This window comes from Choloepus didactylus, chromosome 13 (genome assembly GCF_015220235.1).
Source record: "Choloepus didactylus isolate mChoDid1 chromosome 13, mChoDid1.pri, whole genome shotgun sequence".
NCBI classification, from domain to species: domain Eukaryota; kingdom Metazoa; phylum Chordata; class Mammalia; order Pilosa; family Megalonychidae; genus Choloepus; species Choloepus didactylus.
The window spans coordinates 64378690-64399254 of record NC_051319.1 but is presented as its reverse complement, the minus strand read 5'-3'; the positions used below and the strand labels follow the sequence as shown (position 1 = coordinate 64399254).

Here is a 20565-nt window from a genome sequence, read left to right as displayed (position 1 = left end):
CCTCTTTCCCGTTATCTCTATTCTCTCTTGACCCTCTGGCCCTCTTCCCGTGGTTTCTCTCTATCCTGCGTTTATCCTCGTGCCACAAAAACAAAACAACAAAACTTCTCATTTGCGCAATCTGGTATCTCGTAGAGATTTTTATATAGGTTGCCTGAGGATTTGGTTTTCGACTTTTTTACAGTTACAGAGGAGACGTTTAAAAACCACTAGGGCCGGTGAGCGACCCATCTTGCGCGGGGTGCTATTCCCACTCTCCTCGGTCGCGGGGCACGACGGGTTCCGCAACAGCCTCCGGAGCGCCCGCGCGAGAAGGTGGAGCAGGCCTGGGCAGGGTGGAAGGCGCGCCCTGCCGAGCTCCCGCCTCCGGTCATGGGGGGCGCGCCCGGGCGGGGACCCTCTTGCGCTGGGTTAGCGCCTGCTCCGGGCATTCTCGCCAGGCGGGGACCGCGAGCTAGGTGAGGAGAGTGGGGGGTGGCACTTTACTGAGCGGAGAAACTTGCTTTTCTGAAGGGTTTAATGTGGCCTATGCGTGCGTGCACGCTTTTCTCGGATGCCGACGAGAAACGAATAGTGAATTTAACGATCAGAGTAATGGGTCTTTAATGATCATAGTATTGGTTCAATGGAGAGGACCCCAACTCCTGCCCTGGACGGTTGATTCTGAGGCTAAGGGCGATTTTCTTGTGCTGTAAATTGAATGCTAGCTCTTGCTGAAGCCGTTTGTCTCCGACGCTCTCAGAGCCCTCGGCGCCCACTTCTCTGGGCCGGGCAGGCGATGAGGGCCCAGTGTCCCGGGACTCGAGCAGGGCGGTAGGCGGCCGGGCTGCTGGGGAAGCAGGGCCTCCGCCGACCGCGCTGTCCGACCGCAGCGCCCTACGGGTTATTAATGGGCCTGGCGGAGCCGCTGTGTCTGCTCCCCGGCCCGGCGGGCCTGACCCGGGGAGGCTGCCTCGGCGCCCGCCAGCGCGACCTGGCCTCCCTGGCCCAGTCTCCCTGGGGAGCCGTGGCGCCCCCGGGCACCCAGGCCCTGTGGCGCGCGGCCTGACATCGGACGAGCTGGGATTGGCGAAGATGGTGAATGCCGGGCACCAGCATGCAAGCCAGCACAGGATGGCGGGTCGCTCTCCGGGCCCCCGAGCACCTGCGCCCGGCCTTGGTCGTAACCAAGTTACGACCAGGTGGGTCACTGGGATGTGCCCTATCAGTGCTGAAATGGACGAAACGCCCAAGGAAATTCTAACAAGGAGTCAGTGAGTCACCTTTGAGGGAGAAACACCGAATCTCAACCCAGCTTGGCTAGCAAACCCGTATTTCACCATTCGTTTTACACTGAGTGTGAAGTGACTTTGCAAGCACCCTATTTCAGTCGACGCGGGCTCCATGACTCCCCGGCTGTGCGATCCCCCCTCTTCAGAAGCTCCTCCACTCATCCCAAGTGAACCGCAGGGGATGATGGGACCTTCCTTTGACTACTTCTTGGAGGTGTCCCCCAAGCCTCTCTGGTGAAAAGCAACAACCTGTTTGTGCAGATAGTGAAATGTCCCCACCTCTGGGCCTCCACACACAAAGGCCCACTCTACCAGCAACCCAAACTATGTAAAAATGTGCAAGTCTCTGTTTCTGAACACAGCTACTAGCTAAGAGTATTCCCATACTTATCCACTCCACCCCCACCTCACACACCCTCTCAAGCTTTTGACTGTGAAAAAAAAAAAACAAAACTTAAAGACATTGGGGGAATGGAAAGAAAGACAATAAAAACGCACAACTACAGGTATCTACTACATGTCAGATACCTCTCTTGAACCACACGGTCACCATATTAGCTAAGTATCATGATTCCCATTTTGCAGATGAGTCACCTAAAGTTTCAGCAGCATTGTAACTTAATCAAGGACCAGAAGCTAGAAAGTAATGGAGAAAGGAGTCACAGTAAGGTGACTCCAAAGCCTCCAAAGCCTCCAAACCTAGAGATCTAGGAAGAAAGATGAAATTCAGGAGACTTCTATATCCAAACTCATGACAATCAATAGAACTGAAATATTTTGCTAAAGTAACTCTTTTGGGGTCACACACACACACAACACTGTGTCATGATTGAATTACAGAGATTTCTTTCTTTCCCACACTTTTGAAATGTGTTTGGAGAGGTTAAAGTAAGAAAATGAACGGGAAAGTAAATAGGTAGTGTTCACAATTTCAAATTTTAGTGCCTCTTAACATGAAAGATGGCCTTTCAGCACCTTAGCAAAAATAGCTGAAAACAAATGACAATAAGAAAGGGCAATATGCCCACGGAAATAACAATACATCACCCTGAAGAGCTGCTTAACTGGCTTTTCCTTTCTGATTCACACAATGAAGCAAAGGGTGAGAAGCAAGAGTATTTAGTATTCACTCCCTCAACAGTCTGGATCAGGGATTCTGTCGTCTTCCAACACCTGCCCAACATGTAACATCACACCAACTACATCAATGGGAAAATAAGGAGCAACGGTACCAACTTCAGCCACTACACCCACACTCAACAAGCACACCTCCGATATTTATAATGCTTGATAAAACTGGTCTGAGTCCTTTCTCTAAGAAGTCCTTTAAAGCCCTCTTCAACTTATTAACTTTCATTTGTGTACATGAGGTGTTGAAAAAACTTAGTAGCATTTTGCAGAGTGAAAAACTGGTCTCCTCCAATATCTAGAAGACTAACTGTTCATTAGGTCCACAGCAGAGTAGTATAGATGGGTCCACTTTAATTAATCCACTCAACAGTTGTTTACTTAATTCATAAACCACGTCAGAATATAGCAAAAATATTCTACCAGAAAATGTGACCAATTGCCATCAAAATGCTCATCATATTCTAATGCTATTGATTGTTATTACACAAAACTTCAGCAACCAAAAGCATTTGGCTTCTGACTTATGCCTCAGAGTCCCAGAGGAGATTGAGGATGTTTAGAAAAAGTAATGTATTGCTCCGGATTGACTAAGATGAGGAAGTGGAGAAACATTCTAACAGAGAAGTCTGTGGCAAATGAGCCATAAACACCTACATGAAAAGAGTTGAAGGAGAAGTGGGCTAGACACCCAAACTGCACATATTTTGTATTAATGTATTTGTCTATTATATTTATGTATTTATATATAAATTTTATATATATTTAAATATCCACAACATGCCAAGCCAAGCGATACATAATACATGTCTATTTGTAGTCATAAAGAGGAGGCAAATAAATGTTCCCACTTTACAGAAGTGTTTGAATGTTTCACAAGTGCATGCATTACTTTCATAATTTAAACTTGATATACTTTAACCTAAAGGGGGCAAAGCAGGCCATAGTTTTATTTGCGGGGGTTTCATTTCCGTTTAACGAAGCGAAAATATAAACATAAAAAAATGTACTATATATATATATATATATATATAAGCTCTAGATATCTGGAGAGGCCGATAGAAACGTTTGGGCGCAGACGGAGCCCGGGCCCGCGGAGAGCGCCAGCCTGGCCAAGCCTTCGCTTCCCGGTGCCTCAGCATCGCCTTCGACCGCCTTCACCCTCCCTCTCGTAAGAGCAGCTGAAAGGCTAGCCTCCAGCCTGGACGACGGTGCCCGCTCGAGCTGTAAATCCTCCGCAACCGCCGCCGAGGTCGCGGCCCGCAGCCCCTCAGGCCGAGCCCGGTGAGACCGGAGCTCATCGATCCCCCGCACGGAGACTTGGCCCCAGGAGTGCCGCCTGCTGGCAGCCCCGCCGCGCCGCGTGCGCCCTGATCGCGGTCACTGGCAGTACCAAGGGCCGGGGCGCTGGGCGGGCCGGGCCGAGGGGAGGCTGGAAGCCTCCCTCGCTGGAGTTCCCGCCCCCGGGTCTCCAGCCTGAGCGCTCTACCCCTGCCCTCCTGGCGCCAGAGGTTGGATGGGCTGGGGGAAAAGGGACTAGTGGGAATGGTTGGAGGATGGTGCTCGCCCAGGCCGGGGCGGGCAGGAGGTCTCCGCACCTAAGGCTGCGTTTTGAAGGCCTCATCCCCATTCTTGCCAAAGAAGGACTTTCTTCCAAGACCTGATCTGCCAGCCGCCACCCGCACTCCGAAGTCCCCGCCACGCCTTGCGGCCCTCACCATCCACCCGGACCCCATCCTCCATCAGGCAGAGGTCTTCCAGGCCTCCAGATTGGTCTATAAGCAGATGGAGAGGCGAGGAGTGTCAGCCCCGCCACTGGGAAGGAGAGCCGATTGTGGTCGCGCCCCCGCGGGGAGACCCAGCTCTTGGGAAATCATCTCCCGGACTCAGAGAGTTTAAAGCTCGGCGCGAAACGCCTTTCTCTCCCAGCCTGGCTGCCAGCTCGGCCCTGGGACCAAGAGAGGTAGACAAAAGGTGGCGGGAGGGAGAAAATGTGATTTTATTTTTCTCCCGATGACTGTATTAATAAATTAAATGGGAGCGCCAGTGTGTGAGAGTGAGAGTATCGCACTGAGATAAACCTCGCTGGCCCCTGCCCCTGCGAGGCCGCCATATACAATGCGAGATGATGAATAGGAGCTGCGAGAAGAGATCGAAGCGGGTCTGGGCTGGCTCCACTCTCTCCTACAAAACTACAGGGCAATTAATTGTGGCTTGTCCCCTCATCCTTCATCTCCTGGTGGCACATATCGATGGGGATTACTGCTGATGGACCATTTTATCACCTTAAATAAACAGTCGCCACCTCTTCTAACCTCAATCTAATATATGGCTCTATGTTCAGTTTCAGGGCGCTAAATAACGAATGATGTAAAATAGCTAAATCATGTGTGTTACCGGATGGGGCTGGGGCTGGGCCTGTGCACAAAACGAGAGACAAGAGAAAAAATGAAAAACAGAACAACACAAAAGCCCACACACCAACGCCTCCCTCCCACCAAGGACCAGATCTGAACTCTGAAGTCGCTAGCTGGCCACTGATGGCGGGCCGCTGGGCGGGAAGGGCACAGCCGGTGTGCCTCGGTGGCAGGAAACGCCCATCGCTGATCTGCTGGGCTCGGGGCTTCCAAACAGGATCCACTCTTTCCCACTGGGTGGAAAGAGATTGGAAGAAAAGTCTGAAAATAATCGCCTTCCTTTGTTATATCTTTCCTTGTAGCCCATAGCACGTTCCCCTCAACCGGATAAACTAGTGTTGGGCCCAGATTTCCTTCTCTCTCCCGCAACTCCTTTCCCCAAACCCTTGGAAAGGGTGGGCACCGCCAGCAGGAAGCCTCAGGCCAACCCAAGGACACGCAGACGCTGTTCCCCGAGCTGTTCCCTGCACTGCAGGGCTCGCCTGCGTTGGGAAGGGACAGAGAATTCCAGCTGGAGAAACTTCAGGGTAGCCGGCGCGAGCCTAGCTCCCATCTCCCTCCCAGGCACAAGAGACGAACATCGTCACAAAAAGGTCTCTGCCATGAGACAACCCGCGATTCAATGTTTCAAACGCCCCGGCCCGCGGTCGCCTCCCGCTACCTTCCAAGAATAGACAGTGCCTCAAACAAGGCGCGAGCTTCCAGAACCCGGAAGAGGCCACTGAGACGCAGCCTGTCTGAATCAAAGACTTCAGGCAAATAAGGAAAGTAGTAGGAAAAGGGAAAGTAAAGGCCCCTCCCCCGTTTACATTACACAATGTGCCACTTGACTTTTAAGAGAAGAAAGAAGAGGCAATCAAGTTTTCAGAGCTTCAGTGGAAAGTGTACTTCAATTATAGAGTAAATTGATATAAGGAGTTAGTGGAAATACATTGGGAAGAGCTCATTCAAGTGAGGTTGTACAGTTTCTGCTGTTTTAAAACATTTTTTGTGTGTGAAAGAAAGCTACAAGCCCCTTCACTAAGGCATTTGCCATGTGGCCAATAAAGTTTCAAAGCTGAAAAGTGTTACTGAGTTCCTTTCTTACAGAGCAATGGTATCATGGATTGCTGATCCCACGCAAAATGTTTACTCTTCTAAGGGGAAGGGAGAGGTAAGAAGGCCCCTTTCTTTGCCATATAAGAAAAGAAAATGACTCAGTATCCTTTTAAATACAAAGTGACAAAATGAAGTGATGCTAAGTGGTCACTTCACAGAATTTTAACAGAGATGGCAAACGACTAAAAAGAAAACTGGGAAAATCCATGCATGATAAGTTAATAGATGCTCCCCTTCTGCTTCCACCCCACCTATCACCCTCTTCACCCATATCCAACAAAGAAATGATGAAAAGCTTCTGCTTTTCATGTTCTTTCAAGTAACAAATAAACCAACTTTCCCTGCCAAGGGATAAAAAGTTTCCCAGACTGCAGTTCTGGTTGAGCCTCTATTTATATTAAACTCAATCACTTTTCACTTCATCTTTGTAAAACGCACCCCATGGTTTCAAACAAGTGAAAAACAGGACACCCGGTCTCCAAAGCATTACATAGAGCTACCTCAGTTTTCCATTTTCTTTCTCAATTGTGCTCACTTTAATTCATGAGCAAGGTGAGGTGTAACTCTAATAGTACAATCTGGTTTCATTTGCCTTCTCCCTTTTCTCCCTGCACTTTGCACACTGAAGCAGTCCAATGGGTTCAAAATGAGCTATCAGAGGCTTAACACAGAAGCAATAACGTAAAGAAAATAATAATTCATTTACACCAGCCAGAGAAAAAAGTTATCTAGGCAATAAATTGACTCAATAGCCATATATTAATTAAGAATTTATCCCAATTCCTTCTCTGCTTGGTCTAGATTTTCTCAGTGAAAAAATGTATTCTATCTCAAGATTGCACTGTAATGAGAATAAGGAGCTCAGTACACTGCCAGGGCTTTGGGGTGCGCTACTAGTCTCTCCCAGCACTCATTTAGTTCAGAAGAGAAACTGCAAGTTTAATGAAGCACTGCTGGTCCACAATGACTGTATTTCACTTAGCGATTAGAAATGCCTTTTCCAAGGCATTTTCATATTTTCATTTCATATGTGCAAAGAACTGCTTTGAAAAACAATACATGAAAGAAATTCAGTGGGAGAAAGTATTTGTTAAATCCAGAAAGACTATAATTTTATAAGATTTTTCTGAAGCCCTGAAGTACAAGGGTCTTACCTACAGAGCAAACTAAAGTTGAATGTCCTATTTTAACCAGTACTTTACCCCTGAACTCTAGAAAGGAAAAAGGTAAATACAACTACTTTTTTTTGTTAATAATAATTATCTCCATTACAACAATTATCTCCAGCTATTATGAAAAGATTAATGCATCTCAGTCACTAGGCTGATGCCGTTTTTTCATCAAAGTAACAACTTTAGGAATCCCAGCCATAACTTAAAGTTATTTTATTTTTTACAACGAATTAAGAAGTTCAGTGAGGAGGAGTGGTGTACATTCTGCAAGAAGCAGCTTCTTCAAAATAGAATAATAATACATGTTTACGATCAACTTTTCTCACATAGAAGCTAGATGAAGGAATGAGATGGTGCAAATAGCTGAATGAATGTTGATCTTCTGAATCCTGCATTGCTTTCAACCTTTCCTAAACTGCTTTAATGTTGTCTTCGGATGTCTCTGGAAGTATATTTAACACTTGCAATGTCCTGAAAAGTTAGACATATATGTATCATAGCTTCTGAAACTACCAACATAAAGCGAATATGGAGCAATACACATTCTTGTTCTTAAAAGTTTTGCTTCAAAACCTCAGAACATAACTGTACTTGTTAGCGTTTGGAATCATGAATACAAGAACAGACGCTAAGTGACCTAACTTTTAATTAGGCATATGGCACTTACTTGGCGGAAAAGGGGAGTAAACTTCTACGACTAACTTAATATGTCATCCTAATTTTTAAAAATTAACAAGTAAGTCAGCAAGATGGTTATGGATTATGAACGTTTGCAGGTTAAGTGTACGCGGAGCGGAGTGCGGGATCCGCAGGGAACGACCTTATTCTGCAGTCGGAAAAATTTTATCTCGCTAAGCAGAGGGCATTTTTTTCTTTTTCTTCTTTTTTCCTCCTTTTCTAGATAAACAGTAGACCTAAGAATAATGCCTACCTACGGGAGAAACTGACCCTGTGCCTTTCAAAAACGACTCCAGCAAGGCCCTGCAGTTACGAAGCTCGCGGCGGATTCCCCGAAAACCCCGCAGACCCCGGGGCGGAGGGCGGGGGTGGGGGTGGCAAGCACAAAACAAAACCAACCAACGAACAATAAAGGTCGACGCTAGTCAATTCCAGAGATCCGGGAGAGAAGTAGAAACAAGCCCAGATCATCACGCTCCCCAGGAACGCTAAGTAGCACTCCCTCGTCCGGGCTTAGGCCCTGCTGGTCGCGTCCGGGACCCTTCCCATCGTGTGCTTCCACGACCCGCCCCGGCCTCGGGTACTGTTCCGCGAGAGGGCGGCGGTCTGTCTGCCCCGGTCCGCGGGCAACTTTGTTTCCAAAGATTTAGGCTGCGAAGGAGGGGATGAGAAGGAGAAGGTAACCCCAAGGTGGCACCCGTTCACCCCATCCATTTTCTTTTCTTCTCTAACACCAAAAAACTTCCGCCACGACGGGTTGGAAGGCCCGAGTCCGCGGCCTGGACCAGCCTGCCACCGAGTGTCAACCCCATTCGACCCCCTCCCCGACGGGCGCCCGCGGTCGCCCGCGCCAGCGCCCCAAGAGAGAGCGCGCCGGCTGCGGGTACGTACGGTTGTTGGGGTCGCTGGTGTGCTGGTTGAGTGGGATGATCTCCATGCGCTGCTGGCCGTACAGGTAATAGTCCAGCTCTTCCGCGCTGCAGCGGAAGCGCGGGACGCCCCGGCCATCCCCACCGCCGCCGCCGCACTTGGCGGGGCCCGGGCCGGAGGCGGCTCCGAGGCACAGGTCCTTGGCCGGCAACGGCTCCGCAGAGACGGCGGCGGCGGCGAGGGGCGCGAACACCGGCAGCTGCGCCACCGGCAGGGCCGAGAGACCCGCCAGCGCGGCAGCGGCGGCGGCGGCGCAGGATGAGGCGGAGGAGGCCGAGGTGGAGGAGGAGGCCGAGGTGGAGGAGGCAGAGGAAAGTGAGGCGGGCCGCGGGCGCAGACTGTCCGGCGGGGGCTCGGCGCGCTCCGCAGGCAGCGGCGGGGGTGGCGGGGGCTGGAGCGGCTGTGGAGCTCCCAGGGGGCCCACGGCGCCGCCACCCTTGAGCGGGCCGCCGCTGTGCGGGAAGAGTTGTTGCCAGTGCTGCAGGTAAGCTGGGTCCACTTTGAGGAAGGCCGAGCCGCCGGGATCTCCGGGTTTCAGCATGTCCGACGCCTCGAGCTGGGGGCAGAAGGCAGGGTGGAGGGCGCGCGTGAGACGGGCCCAGGTCCTGGGGCGAGAGGGGAGGGGAAGGTGGCCGCGGGGACACTGGAGAGAGCGCCCGAGCCCCCTTGGCTCTGTCAGCGGTAGCCTGACTCGTCGGCTCCCTCCTTCCAACTCTGCTGAGGCTCAAAGTTTTCTCTGAAGCCGCGGTGCGGCACGGTGGGAGCGGCGAGCACAGCGCCCAGCCCCCGAACCCGTCGCCCCCAGCTCGCACTCTGCACGGTTGTAGCCCGGCGAGAGGGCGACTCCCCGCAAGTCTTAGGCTACAGGATGCGACCCCGCCCGCAGCCAGCGCCTGGGGCCGAAGTGGCGCAGCGCCCGAGCCGCGTCGGCCTCCCGCGTCAAGAGGCGGGACAGCCTCGCCCCTCGCCCGCTGTACGGGACCTCCAGCCTCTCCACTCTCCCCGCCCCCCGTCCTGGGCCCAAGACCCTGAGTCCAAGGCAAGTCTCGCCTTACCTGAGAACTCTTGAGTCACCAGCAGGTCTGTGCGTGTGTTTGTCTCTGTGAGCGTGAGGTAGAGTGTGCGCCTAGAGCGTGCTACATGTCCCTGGGCAGCGCGGGAGGAGAACCCTAGAGCTGCGGCCGACCAGGAGCCGCCCGTGCCGCAAGCGAGGGATGTGGAAGCCCGCAGAGGGCGCGAGGGTAGCTCGGTCCAGGGCGCGGAAGCGCTGACTGACTCCGGCGCGGGACTGAGATGCCGTGGGCTGCCGCGCTCGGCTGCCGCCGCGTCTCGGCTCCTCGGTTCCACGCTCTGGCAGCCTCCCGTCTGGACACGTGGGTTTTACGACAGCACAAAATACAACTCTGTGTGTGTGTGTGTGAGTGAGAGAGAGAGAGAGAGAGAGAGAGAGAGAGAGGGAGAGGGAGAGAGAAGGCAGGCAGAGAGGCGGGGGGTGGGGTGCGGGGGGAAGGCAGGCAAGAAGAATCCTAGGGAGGGGAGAGAGAAGGAAGTTCTAACTTAACTGGATTCATACATAAGCCGGCGTGTCCCTCCTGCACAAATACCTCCTCCACTCCCACCTCCCACCCTCTACTTTTTTGGCGTGACGTCTCCTGCTCGCCTGTTTTCTCTTTCTGCCCATGACATGTGTTTTCTAAGTGCGCGCTCAATGCTCTGATCCTGAAAGCAGTGGAAACGCGGAAACCGGCATGCATCTCCGCACGCGCCGCGGCCGGTCGAGTAGACCGAGTCCCGGGACCTGGCTTGCGCTTTAGCCCCGCTCAGTTTTTCCTGGAGTGTTGCTGGGTGACGAAGTCGACTCGCCGGCCACGCAACCTCTAACATAAATCCTCTGGGGAGAAAAGTCGGGAGCGGGGCGGGGCGGGTAGTGCGCTGGAGTGAAACCTTCAATCGGCCGCAGAGCAGGCTGGCTTTGCCGAGCTCGGAGGGGTGGGGCCGAGGGTCTCCAGAGGGCGGCTGGTCTCGGCGGGACTCAAGCCTGGCGGCGGGGCTGGGAGGCAGCTGCAATGGAGACTGCACACAGCCTAGCGCCCAAACTCTCTGGGGATTTCGCTCCCTCTCCTGGTCGGCACCCCGAGGCAAGTATCTAAAGCTACGTCTGATGACACAACTGCTCCCAAACATTGCTGTTTGCCTTCGACTCCCCGGGATTGCACTGCAGGGGTATGTGCAAGTCTCTCGCTCCAAAACCTCGCGTCCGAGGTGCAGGGTAGGAGAGCAGCCTCCCCCTACCCCCAGCCCACTTTGGGGACTTTGGGTCGTGGTCTCCCTTCGTTGCGCGGTCTCATCCTAGAACTAAGCATGCGACCCCACTCTCTCACCCTTCAGTTCCGCTTGGCATTCGCACGTACCTGGAGAGGGGAGGGTATGGAGAAGGTGTGCGAAATTGATCCTGGCTCAGGCGCTTTCCGGTCACCGGAGCTGAGTTCACACCTCAAAGAGAAGAAATGGTATTTGTCTCTCCGCAAACAAGCCAACTTATTTAGCACTCACCATTCTGAACAATTAATAGCCTTTCTTGATTTCGGCTGGTTTCTTTTTGTGTTCCCAACATTCATTTCGCCAGAGCCTGGGAAACGAGCTGTTTAGACTTTGTCCTGGCCTTACGCAGGATGCCTCGATATTGGATGGAACAGAGTTGGACCGAAAATGTTTTGCCTGGCGTCGTTGTGACAAGATCATCTGTCATCCCTAGATAGATTAATAGTACCTAAGTTTAAGGCAAACTGTGCTGTGGGACCTGAGGCTAACCAAGCAGTCTTTACCGGCTTCGAGCAACTCCACCGGGAGAAGAGAATGAGGTTCCGGGCCTGTTTCAATTAATCTGCTCTCTTGACTGCCGAAGGGTGGCTTTCCGGCCACGGGAGGAGGGACAAACTGTTTTTCTCACACTCTCGCGGTCCAGTGTTAAAAGACAGTTCGCTGGGGGAGACAGGGAACGCCCGGGGTGGAAATTCGGACACGATGGCAGCGGCTTGACTGCCCGCCTCGTTGTTTCTGCCCAAGCCCTTTTCTTCCCTGCACTAGTTTCCCAGGATTGGGGGCTCCAAAGACCCTTCTCCCCCGCTTGAAATTATCGGGAGTTTGAGACTACCGCTACAGCAACTGCTCCCGAGGTCTCACGCAGTCCGCACTCTGGGAAGTCAGGGGTGGGAATGGGCGGGAGTGGGGGAGTGGGAAGCGGTGTTCCCTTCTTAACAAGTTTAGCTAAAGGGTCAGTGAGGGCTGGCGACAGGTCAGACAGGCACGCTTCACATGCGTTTAGTCCGCCTAGCAACCTTGCGGAGAAGGCATTATCATTAACCCCATATTACAGATGGGGACACTGAGCCTCAGAAAGGTTGAGTAGGTTGCCTTAGGTCACACCATTAATGAATGAGGGCGGTAGATTCAAACCAGGATCAGTGAAACGCCAAAAGCATTCTTCCGTCCACTTCAATGAAAACTTTACCCCCGGGATCTGGATTGATCTCCAGCCGGGGTCGGTATAGGGGGTCGCTATGGGAGGGACGTAGTTTTATTTTGCTGCTGGGCAAGGGTAGAAGCAGAAACCACAGAGGAGTCTTTCCTCCCATACCTGTATGTGGTGCCCTGACCCAAGTAGATTCGAGGGCGCCCTAGCGCATCACATCCCACACAGGTCGTTAGGTGACAGATCCCTAGGTCGGAGAAGGCATAAGGCCCTCGCGTGAGGCGCGAGCAGAAGTTCCAGGAGGTGCTGGGAGGGCCGTGGAATTTGCTTCACAATCGCGAGAGGAGTGCAGTGTTAGTCTGGTCATCCCCAACCCCTTCCCAGCAGGCAGCCTACAAGCCGGCGGGGCTGGCCCGGGCAGAGGTCATCTCAGTCTCCCCACCTGGAGCGCACGACCGCGAGCGGCGCTGGCAGGGTGGGAAGGCAGACCACCTGGGACGCGACGAGCGCTGCGGGGCTCGCTTTCCCCTCACCCAGGTGACCCTGGGCCGGCTTGTTCACGGTCACCCTGGTACATCTCAGAGGGGTTTTAGCGGGAGCCCACGACCCTAAGGACGCCTCAAATCCTTCCCCCTCTTCTTCATTACTTAGAAGACCGAGAAAACAAATCACTTCGACCACTTAGAAAGCGATCAAACCTTTATAAAAATCCATCGCTCCCAAATCAATGGGCGAATATTTGCTGGGAATTTGTTACAGAGGAATAAATAAGGAGCGTGAGTGTATTAAATGCAAACGGGGGGACACAGTGGTGTTTTTCTTCATTGATTAATGACCTCTAAAATAAAACAAGTGGGAAGAGGAGCCGGGATCGATAAATTAACTAGCCAAATTCATCATTTTCTTGAGCAATTTTTTTTCCCGAAAATTATCCTCTGGAAGCCCGTTGCACCCTTGGCTCAGAGGGAAAGCAGGAAGCCAGAGGTCAGAGCGAGAGGGGGGAGTGGCAAGAGGTGGCAGGAAATCAGGAAGGGGAGTCTGTCGGCGAGACCCTCTATCTGATTTCGTTTGACATACAATTAAAAAGTTTGCCTTTCATATTAATTAATTTTTCCCGATGGGGGAGGGGAACAAATAGTCTGTTGCCTTTGACAGGACTCCAATAAAGGATTTAGCAGCTCTCCTCTCTGCCCTCCACACTCCTGCTTCTAGGTTTAAGGTCACGGGTGGCTGAGTTAATAATTCATTAATATAGACATTTATTCAGAAGGGCTTTCTGAGATCTACTCTCCCAGCCTCCTCCCAGAGATTTATTTTCCTGGGAAATGGATGGGGGTGGGTGGGGAATCTGGGCTGCAGGTGAAAGGAGGGGGAAGGAGAGAAAGAAAATGGAGGGTGGGGGGGCTGGATACATTTAGGAGAAAACATTGCTTAGCCAGATGTGTTTAGCCTGCTGTGTCAAAAACTTAGTTGAGAATGTGGCATCCAAACAGCAGAGACTGGCCTCCTGTGGTCCTTTTTCCTGCTTCTACACCTATTCATTTACATGTCTTCAGAAAGCTCCTACGCTCCAAGCTTTAGTAGCTGGACAGAGCCAACTAAGGACCTTGGAAGGCAGGCAAAAAGGGAGAAAGCTTGGGAAAGACAACACTCTATCCACACCCCCCACCTCTAAGAAGTTTCCAAAGGAGGAGCTTCACAACTTGCCCATGCATGGAATCTAAAGGAACCCCCTCTTCTAAGGGCACAGACAACTTCTGGTGGACACTCTATCCCCTCAGAAATGGGATTTATGGGGGCATGGCATTTAAAAAAATAGTCCAGATCCTCATGAAGATTACATTCCAGAGGGTAGAAACAAAGTAAACAATAAATAAATAACTGTCAGATAGTAATAAGTGCTATGGAGAGAAATTTAAAAAAAATTATAAGGAGAAAAGAAAGAGTGCATGTTAGTGGAGGGTGTTGCTATTTTACAATGGTCAGTGAAAGCTTCTCTCATAAGGTATAATTTGAATAGAGATTTAAAATGAGAGGGTTTCAGTTTTCTGCTCAGAGTAGGGCATCCCCTGCCATACTCTATGGCCCAGAGGCTAAAGCAGTAAAAGGGTCATCCTCTGCACAACTCGTCAAGTCCGTGAATGAGGATTCTGCCTTCTTGGCTTCTGGCAACACATGGCTCCCTTTGCCCCTGCCAGTTCCTACAGCTCCTACCTTGCTCTCTCAGTATGCTGTGAACTGCTTAATATCCTTTCAGTATATCCATTCAAGGTTCACATCAGTTGGAGTAGTTGCTTCTGTTCCTGGAGATTTGGAGCTTGACACAATGACTCTGATTAGGCTCCAAACTGGCTGGGCTCAGTTTCTTCAACTGCCAAATGAAAGGATGGGGCTAATGTTGCTTTCTATCCTAAACTTTCTATGAAAAAGTCACTAAATTCTGATCTTTCTCTCTACCACCCACTTTATACCCTACCTCCCGAATGCTGTGAACCTAAGGTGTGTGATACGTAAAACGTATCAAGAAACTGAAAACAAGAAAACCCACCCTGCTTATTTTCATTACTGCAGTCTTCCCATTGATCCCTTTGCATCTTCACTCACTTGTCCTTACTCAGTGATAGAAAACAGTGTGCCACAACAGGAAAGAAAGGGTGTGAGGACATGCATGAAGTAGATGGCACTGAAAAGCTTAGCAAACAAAAGATGGCAACTCTTGCCCCAGATGATGTAGCATGGACCTCACAGCTAGCTGTTGTGCCCTCCTCTTCTAAGGCCTTGGCAGTTTATATATGTCGTCTCCTTGGCTTTCTTCCTGTCACAACAGTACTCAGAAGGCAAGCTCCTCACTTTCCCAGGTCAAAGTCAGCCTCTGGGGTGGAGAGACCAAGCTCGGTCTATTTCTGACCACTCTCTCTCATCCTCCACCAGGACAGTCACAGACAGCACCTGTTCACTTGAAATGCACTGAACCCTCCAGTTCCTTTCACCCTGGTAACCCAACAGCTGTCACTCAAACAATGCCTCTCAGCCACCACGGGCCTGATTTGGATTTGACCTACTGACCTTGAGGTGAAAGGCTCTACAGTCCATTACCAATCCCTGGAGCCGTTCATTCTCCCAAGAAAGCCTCTAAATATATCCTTTCCATTTGCAGGAAAATCAGCTATTCTAATTTGCGAAGTCCTCGTGAGTTTAAAATGTATCAGGGAGCATTTCCATTCCATGAAAATTTGATGAATGGCCATTGGGTAAAAAACAGCTGCTCTTTTTTCTTTTTCTAAGTCGTGACAAGTAAAGGAAAAGGGAAATAATTAGACAAAGGGGGACGATTCCCTCAGAAACACGTATCCTCTTCCCTACCTCCACCTTTCTTCCAGGAATTTAATCCTCCATTTTTCTAAGAGTCTGTGAGAATAGATAAGCCCAACCTAAATTCTCTACAAATTAACAGCTCTGTATAATATCTAATGAGGGCCTACTATGTGCAAGAGAGTATTGATAGGGATATTTGGGCCAATCTCCTTTGATGCTTCACTAGCAAATGCTACCTGGTTATAACACAGTCTTCCTTTGGTCACCAGTTGCTCCCTAAATTAGTAGAAGCCTGTAGGTCTTAAGTTACAATCAAGATGAAGCAAGCATGTTGCAATGCATCCATTCAAAATTAGGAACATACGCTATGGTTGGTTCATTGTCTAAGGATTGGGGGTTTACCAGTGCATGGTGGTTTGCTGTCCCTGAGTGTCTCCAGGAGTCAGGACAACTTCTAGTTAACCTATAAAAGGAGCCACACTCCCACAGAGACTCCCACACCTGTGGGAACCCTGCGAAGCCTGTCTGTGTCCCTTATCATAGACTCTTCTTGTGGATGGGGACCCTCTCTCTCCTCTGAGCTTGGGGAGCAGAGGGTGACACTAAGGCTTGTCTTTATTGTATTGTTTCTGTGACTATATTCTCTGTAAGAGCCACTCACTTAAAGACAAAAGGAACCAATTCTGAGTGTCCTTTTTGGGACCAGAAAACTTTCTTTAGACCAAAATAAAGACAATGCATGGGTTGCTGTGGGGAAAACAAAACAGGTCTAACTTGCCATACACCAGCCTTCATTGCTCTTATACTGCAGATGGAATGATGAGATGCATTCACAGGAAAAGTAAAGTGAAAATGGTAATAGAATCAAATGCAGTAAATGTCAAGGGTAGGGCTTCGACAGGAAGTATTGTTCCAGGATCAAACCAAAGCTCCACTTGCACTGAAGCTCCAGGCTTGGGAAAATCTTTCAGACACCCAGCCTTTCCTTTTCAACTTGTAGGCTCTAGAGCCAGTAAGTAGTATAAGAGTTCAAAGAGGAAGCCATCATTTTAGGCTAGGGACTGATCATGCAAGGCTTTACAAACAAGATGAGTCATGAAGATTTTCTGGATTTGGGTGAGTAGGGAGGAAATGAGGAAAGACATTCTAGAAAAGGGTAACAGCCTGAGCAAAGACCCAGAGAGGACCCCTACACAAATTTACTGGGAGTCCCAAGGTGAACCCCAATGACCAGGTGGCTTTCCTTTCTCCATTCATGAGAATCACAATTAGATAGCTGTTTGCCCTCTCTAAGAGTGAGGCTACATCTCCTTGGTTACCCTGCAGTTGCATTCCATAAATTCAGAAAGACACTTTTATGAGAATGTCTTGGCCTAATAAGTTTGGGTTTAAGTCCAATTAAGACATTTGGTATGGGGGGGAGAGCACTTGAAGGTTCCAGTGTGAAGCTACGAGGGCAGCAGAAATTGCAGATGAACCATGGTTTGGTGAGCTTAGCTCTGGAGGGTACACGCTATGATTCTACGACCTGCTCTTTTTAAACTACAAAAAAATATGGAACATATGAGAGAAGTTTCAAATACTAGTGATCCAGATCCTTCTGAAGTAAAATATATGTAGGAAAATGTTCTAGAATAGGTAGATATATTTCCCAAGGATCCTTACAGACCAACTATGGTTAATCTCCCTTGGAAGGGAAGAAAAAAGAAACTACTGAAAAATGACTTCATTTTTTAGACTTAAAGAAAAAACTATTGGCATTGATAAGACTGCCAGATTCTTAAATAGAACCAAAAAAGGCTTTGTGTAATCATATTGCACACTCTTAGTTTGTTTTCATAATATAGTAATTGACAAGTAACACTGAAACATCGATTGGAAAATTAACACTTTGAAAATTCAGTGATTAACAATTTGACTTTTTACAATACCATTAAACTTGACTGTGTTTTGGATATTTCCCTCTTGTCTGTCTGCACTGGCAAGCATTTTTCAATTGAAACATGTTTGAATGAAAAAATATTTGTTTGGCAGCAACCTAATAGTTAGGTATAGATTTCAAAATCGAACATTTGCTCCATAAGCAAATATTTTTGAACAGAAGCATTTCTCACAATTACTGCCTCAAAGCAAATTTTTGTCTTGGAGCCAGCGGTGGAGGCCAAGCATCTCAGTAAACATCCAGAGCACCATCACTACTATTCTGCCACCTTCGGTATTTCCCATGAGTTTCTTTACCAGGTCTTCAAAAAATGCTTTTGAAAGATGAGTGCAAGCATTTTCAAAATGATTTTTCTTGCTTAAAATGGATTGGAAGTACTTTCGATGCTTTATTTCATTTGTGTAGGTGCCATTTTACTTGTCATATGATTATTGGCACTACTTGTCTTCTCATTTCCAAAGTTGTGAAAGTGGAAACCATGGGCCCCTCTACTCCTTTCTCCCTGACACAAAGGAGAGATGATCAAGTTGGTATGAATCTGTGAATGACTGTGCATGTGTGTGTCAATAGAGGATCACTCCCCACCATCTGAGAAGGCTATTAATGAGAGTCAAGGCTGATATGGTCTATCTATATTACTCAGGACTTTTTCAACTACAAACCACAGAAATTAAACTGTTATCAGTTTTTGTGTTTTTTTTTAAAGAGAATTCAGTGTCTCACATATGAAAAAAACCAGGCTATGGATTTCAGGTATAGGTGGATTAGGGGGAGCAAACAATGTTGTAAAGTCTCATTTTTTCTCTTCATCTTCGAGCTTCAGGCAGACTCTTCTATGTGGTTGCCCCCAGCAGCTCCAGGTTTGCCTTATTCTTCTAGATAGCAAATCCAGGGGAAAGAATACTTGTTTCCCAATTTTCTCAACAAAAGTCCTTGAGTTGAGTCTTAACAGACTAATTTGGGTCACTCAAGTATCCCTGAACTAATCATTGCAAGGAAGGAAACGGAGTATTTGACTGACAAGTACTGGAGCTGAGCCCTACCCCAACCACTTAAGACTGAGATTTGAGACAGGATAATTTCCCAAAGGAAAACCAGGGTGCTGGTACTAGAAGACTGGGAATGAATGTTGAGCAAGTAAATAACAGATGTCTTTTCCACTAGGAAGCCTTTGTCTACTAATAGGTACAAGTCCCTTTCTGTAGGGATTGCTATTGACAAGCCCCAGACTGGTCATAGTCAATTTCTATTCATTTCTTGGATAATGGGCAGCAATACTTGGCCTTCCCTCCTGAAGCCACCGTAAGTGTCCCCTAGGATCAGAGTCATAACTAACAGTTTTTTCTCTTAGGGCAGATAATCCTGTGGCACACACCATTAGTCGATTGAAACAGCCCTCATCTTCAACCCTCTTTTCCCTATCCACCTTCTATGATTGACCTAGAAGCAGTCAGTGAGATGTAAGTCACGTCTTTTGGTGAGACTTCCAAGGAAGCCTTTAAGAGGGGATAGCTTCCAAGGACTGTGGGAAGATGGTTGTGATGATTAGGTTCATGTGTCAACCTGGCCAGGTGATGGTGCCCGGGTTCTGGTCAAGCAAGGACTGGCCTAACCATTGCCGGAAGGACATTTGTGGCTGGTTAATAAACCACAAGGCTGGTTTATTAAATCATCAGTCAATTGATTGTATCTGTGGCTGATTACATCAACAAAGGGCGTGTCTTCCACAATAAGAGGATTCAATCAGCTGGATTTAATCCAATCAGAAGAAGATTTTCAAGGGAGAAGAGAGAGAACTTTCACTTCTTCTTCAGCCCAGCCAACCTTTCCTGGGGAGTTCATCGAATGCCTTCATTGGACTTGCCAGCTTGCTGCCTGCCCCACAGAATTTTGACTCATGCATCTCCACAGTTGTATGAGACACTTTTATAAAATCTCATATTTACAGACATCACCTGTTGGTTCTATTTCTCTAGAGAGCCCTAACTAATACAATGGTGGAGTAGGAAGCTCCAGGATTTAATCCTTCCACCAGAACAATTATTAAACAGTGAGGAATTATCTGAAACAACTATTTTGTAACTGGAGGCTGGAAGAACCTGTATAGCATCCAAGGAGGAGGGGAAGGAAGAGGCTGATAAAATGCGGTAAAGAACAGTAAATTGCTGTCCATGTGTTGGCTACCAGTGCCCATCCCCGACTCTCATTGTAGGCTGCAGTGGGGTCCAGTTTGTAACTAGCTTGCAGGTGACAGAAAGGGACATGGAAATCCCTTTCTCCAAGACCAGGGGTGGGCACAGCCAATCACTGATCATGGAGTTTGCTTAGTGACTTGGAATCACTGGGACCCAGCTCTGAGGGAGGTCATTTATTCAACATGCCACAGATAAAGGCTGGAGTGGAGGAGACTTAAAGATGTTATGCTTCCTTGGGGCTGCAGGGGACACGTAGTTGAAAGACTGCATTTGCTGGGCAGGTCAAGATAGCCGAGTCATGGAAGAAGCTCTTGGCACCCTTCCTGATCCTTCCCCAGGGAACTTTGGATCCAGTCTGCACCCCTTTGTAGGTCCCTGGCCCTGTTTCTGCTGGGAAAGGCTGACTTGGGAAAGTCCTTTAAAGTTCTCCTATAAACAGAGGGACTCCTAAACAACTAACAAGCAATAGCCCAGGACAGGACACAGGGAAAACCCTGCACACTGCATTCGCCTTGGGCAGACCTTCCTGATAGGAGGGCTGAAGCTTGAGAAAATCTCTGTCTTATCAGCTGTTTACAAAACCAAGAAACAGACATCTCAGGGAATAAATCCCAGGTTTAACGTTATAAAATATTAAAATATACAGTGTGCAACAAAACAATACAAGATAAAGAAACAGGAAATGATGGCCCATCCAAAGGAAGAGGATAAAAATCCAGAAAACACAAACAAAGAAGACCAGAATGTGGGCATAACAAACAAAACCTTTAAAAAATTGATCTTAAAAATGTTCAAGGAGATGAAGGAACAGAGAAAGAACCAAAGGATACCAGGAAAACAATGAATGAGTGATACTATGAGAAGAATATGAAAATCTTAGTAAAGAGATAGAAATTTTAAAAAGGAACCAAACAGAATTACTGGAGTTGAAGACCACAGTAACTGAA

General features: G+C 48.8%; 1 protein-coding gene across 3 annotated transcripts in view; it reads right to left on the bottom strand.

The window, feature by feature from the left end:
* The window catches only part of PRDM6 (PR/SET domain 6), a 103358-nt gene extending 93471 nt beyond the window's left edge, over positions 1 to 9887 (bottom strand). For 2 of the 3 annotated variants that reach the window (XM_037801790.1, XM_037801792.1), the window contains exons 1-2: positions 9750 to 9887; positions 8656 to 9250 (exon numbers count right to left, since the gene is read on the bottom strand). In XM_037801790.1, coding sequence (XP_037657718.1) covers positions 8656 to 9235 — 580 coding nt within the window. In that variant the 5' untranslated portion in view covers positions 9236 to 9250; positions 9750 to 9887. Of the gene's footprint in view, positions 1 to 8655; positions 9368 to 9749 lie in introns of those variants that run through there. The other variant, XM_037801791.1, reaches the window with a different exon arrangement.
* Between the last annotated feature and the right edge of the window lie 10678 nt (positions 9888 to 20565).